We start from the raw sequence: 3,722 nt of genomic DNA, 5'->3' as shown, positions 1-3,722 counted from the left end.
CTGATGTTTCGGGCCTAGAAGAAGGGTCTAGGCCCGAAACGTCAGCCTTCCTGCTCCTCTGATGCTGCTTGGCCTGCTGTGTTCATCCAGCTCTACACCTGGTTATCTCTTGATACTTACTTTGTTGAAATATAATTTATATTACATGCGTCTGACCTGTTTGAAAATTTCATCTTCTTCCCTTCTGCGTCTTTCCTCTACTTGACGTAAACCACTTTCTTCTGCCTCCCTGATGCGACGGCGACGCTCAGCCAACATAACAATTGCATGGATGCGTCGTTCCTCCTGCAGTCGCAGCAGCTCCTTATTCAGGAAGTCAAACATGTCTGCAAGTACATGACCTTCGATATGTGAGAGATAATCTTCCATTGTAGAAAGCTGTAGCAAGAAAGAAAGCATGCATACTAATTGTATAAATTAATACAAGTCTGTTACAAAAAAAAATAATTTAGTCAAACAATTTAACTGACTCTGATTAGTACTTTTTTCTTGTTTAAATGTCAATTTTAAATGAGCATTGTGGATTGCTCATAAATATTATTTGTGTGTACAAATTTACTTGATAATTTATAACAGGAGTACCTGAAACAATGACCTAGGAATTCAATAATGCAGCACCCATTCTACATACTTAACATTGAAATGAAAGCATCCAACTTGTGAATGGTGTGTGTGCATATGCATTCTACATAGTTGGGTAGAGTATTCATGAATTGTAAGGCAGGAAGTTAGAATGGTTGGTAAAAAAATGATTGTGGGAAAAGTGCTTGGTCCCTTTAAGAGATTGTGCTTTGTCTGTGCTTGGAAGTTTACAAGTACTATGCATAGACTGTGCCCGAATTGAAACATTTTGTATTGAACAGCCAACAGCATTTTTCACCAAGACGACAAGTTTAAATTTGGCCATTAAATTTAAACCAAGCAGTCAATGATTTAAAGCCAATTAAATTTAAAAACTAAATGGAGTTGACAATATCGAACCAATCCTACATAAGAAATACTATTATGTCATTATGGGTATAAAGATGTGGGCATTTGGAAAAAAATCAGGAGACAGCCAACTGCCATCTGAGGGGAGAACCAAATTTTAGCTGCAGCGAAACCAAGTCTGCCAGTTGAGATACAAATATGGCTTTCACAAAATTGAGGTCTGTGAAAAGAACCATCAAAAGGTATCATTGCATTTTAGCTCAAAGTCCTCTCCGAAGAAACTAAAGAGAAAAACATCCAAGACAGCAGAATCATCAGAAGAAAGACATTTGTGGCACAAGATCAACAAAGGAATACTGGAGATAAAGTGGAGAAGACATAGGCTGTGCGAACTTAGAGAGATTAAGTTTTAATTTTTTAAAAATATTAACTGGGTTTGTACAAGTGGGACTTGTTTAATTGAACAGCATTCCAGTAGAATTTAGAACAGTTAGGAAGTAGTTAGTAGTCTGGGAGGCGGGGGGGAAATTGTTCAGTTTGTTAGTAATTCTGTTAATTTGATCATTGTTAGGGTTAAACAAATAAATTGTTTCTTTTTATTTGTAAAATGGAGATCAGGGATTTTCTTTCTTTCTTTTAACCACTCTTAATAGTGTATGAGGGGAAATGCAAACTTCTCTGCGTGTTTTGGCAGGGTAATTATTAGAAGGGAACATCTACTCCCATCATAACAGGTAGGGGCTTGTGTTTTGGTTTAGTTATCAGAGGGGTTTGGCCATTTCCCTTCTGTAACAATAGGAAGTGTACATATTGATATAGACATCATGAAAAGTCTAAAATAGGGTTACGCACTTTTCTTTTGCAAATACAGTGCCATTTCATGTCTGTCTTACCAAATTAATTTGCCCTGAATGCAATCGGTGCATTTCAGAGATCTGTGGTTGAACCATAACCATAAAGGGAACACAAAATTATAACTCTTTAAAAATGATAGACTACACATTAGGCTAAATATTTTCAATCGCATTTAACAGGTTTTATAAAACATGCACTGGATGAATCAATACGTCATTCATATTACATGACCATTATTTCTATCTTTGTCTCGTCAGCTAACCATAAAAAAAACGCATATCAATGTCCCAATAGAATTTATTTCCACTAAATATTATAAATCTGCTTGGATTACCTTTTGCTGCTGTAGATCTCGTTCATGTTGCAAGGCCAATATAGCCTCCATTTCTGCTTGCTTCAGGAGTTGTTTGTCCTCTTGGAGTGCATGGGTGGTGCGGAGTTCCTGAATCAGCTCTATACGCTTCTCCTTGCCTTCAAACATCTACAAGATTATGGATTACACGACAATTACTTCTTCTTATTTAGCCCCAACTATCACATGTCAACATGTTAGATGGCTGAAACAGCCTAACTTTGCAGGTCAGTAAAACTCTCAGCATTGATACTATTGTCAGAAATAGAATTTAAGCAAAATAAGGTGGATGCTCTTCACACCGTTATGCAATGTTTTACTATTACATAGCTTTACCAACTTCAGAACTGAAAATCCTCTTGCTGTTTCTCAATAACTAAGGCACTAAGGAGAGCACATGCTTCTGCCATGTTCTGTTGATTCAATATTATTAAAATTACACAGCTCTTTGGAGGTTTTCCTTGTCTATCTTGATAGTCTATAACCAAAAAGTCTTTAAAAAAAAAAAAGCACAGCTTCCATTTCACTGAGGAAGCTACAGGCAGGGCAATCTACAACCTGCTCTGAAAATCCTACTCAGATTTGACAGCTGTAGCAAAATGCCACCATAGCAGCTGAGAAAATCCTAATCATTCTAAAACAATGACAATGACATTCTAAATCAAACAACTTGCAATATTCTAAAAGACAAAAAGGTCAACTGGCCCTACTCCTTAATATTTACAAGTGGATCATTTAAAAACAAAATCCAGGATCTAGTTCCAGATTCAGTCGAAAACCCTTTGCCAAAAACTAAACACTTTTCCTTAGGCCACATTTCACCTGTGCACCAAGTTTTATTGAGATCCATCCCTTCATTTTCTGAGATATGTTATTTACAGTTAAAGAGAATGAGAGGGGAAACATATTACCTCCACTCATTTCAGTGACAGAGGTAATAACATAGCACACATATCTGCTGTGCTCTTACCCCAGTTTACAAAGTTCACTTCCTCAAAGTACACAACGCTGCATGAATTGACAAATTTAGATCAAGTTTATTTCAATCTATAAAGACTCCATAAAAGACTTACCATATTCTGAACAGTCCTTCCTCTTATTAATTTTTGCAGATAAATAACAGCTAGATACCGTTCCTCTTCACCCTTTAACAGAAAAATTAGAACAGATATTGAGAGTCTTAGTGAAGTTGTCCATCATACTGAATCTCTAGACAATGGCATGGAGTTTAAGAAGAAAGCTTGCAAGATACTCCTAATGTTTAAAATCTGATATTAAGTGGATTTAAAGTCATTTTAATTAAAACATAATTAAATATTTAACATATTCTACAGTTCTGCAATGCTATATTGACTACAGAAACAGGAATAAAGTAGAAGTTGTTATTGACTAGACCAAACCACTTCAAACTATTCAGAAGATAGGGTCTAGATTAACTTTTTCTTATTTTAAAAGACAAAAGTAAGGTAATGTGTTCCAGATGCAATTTAATTAGTCAAACCATCAGATTTAAAGCAAAACACACTTTATTCATCCACTATAGTTATAATACAACAAAAAGATAGGAAGGAATTGGAAATAACTC

General features: G+C 35.7%; 1 protein-coding gene across 1 annotated transcript; it reads right to left on the bottom strand.

Moving 5' to 3' along the window:
- Positions 1-156: 156 nt before the first annotated feature.
- On the bottom strand, positions 157-3,282 carry LOC125482686 (cilia- and flagella-associated protein 91-like; the record flags this gene model as incomplete). Its single annotated transcript, XM_048594805.1, has 3 exons — positions 157-378; positions 2,120-2,266; positions 3,211-3,282. Coding segments are annotated over 3 exons (441 nt in total), but the record flags the coding sequence as incomplete, so codon positions are not given.
- Between the last annotated feature and the right edge of the window lie 440 nt (positions 3,283-3,722).

Source organism: Rhincodon typus, unplaced genomic scaffold (genome assembly GCF_021869965.1).
Source record: "Rhincodon typus isolate 14 unplaced genomic scaffold, sRhiTyp1.1 hic_rhity00015000, whole genome shotgun sequence".
In the NCBI taxonomy this organism is placed as follows: Eukaryota; Metazoa; Chordata; class Chondrichthyes; order Orectolobiformes; family Rhincodontidae; genus Rhincodon; species Rhincodon typus.
This window is presented reverse-complemented; position numbering and strand designations above follow the sequence as displayed.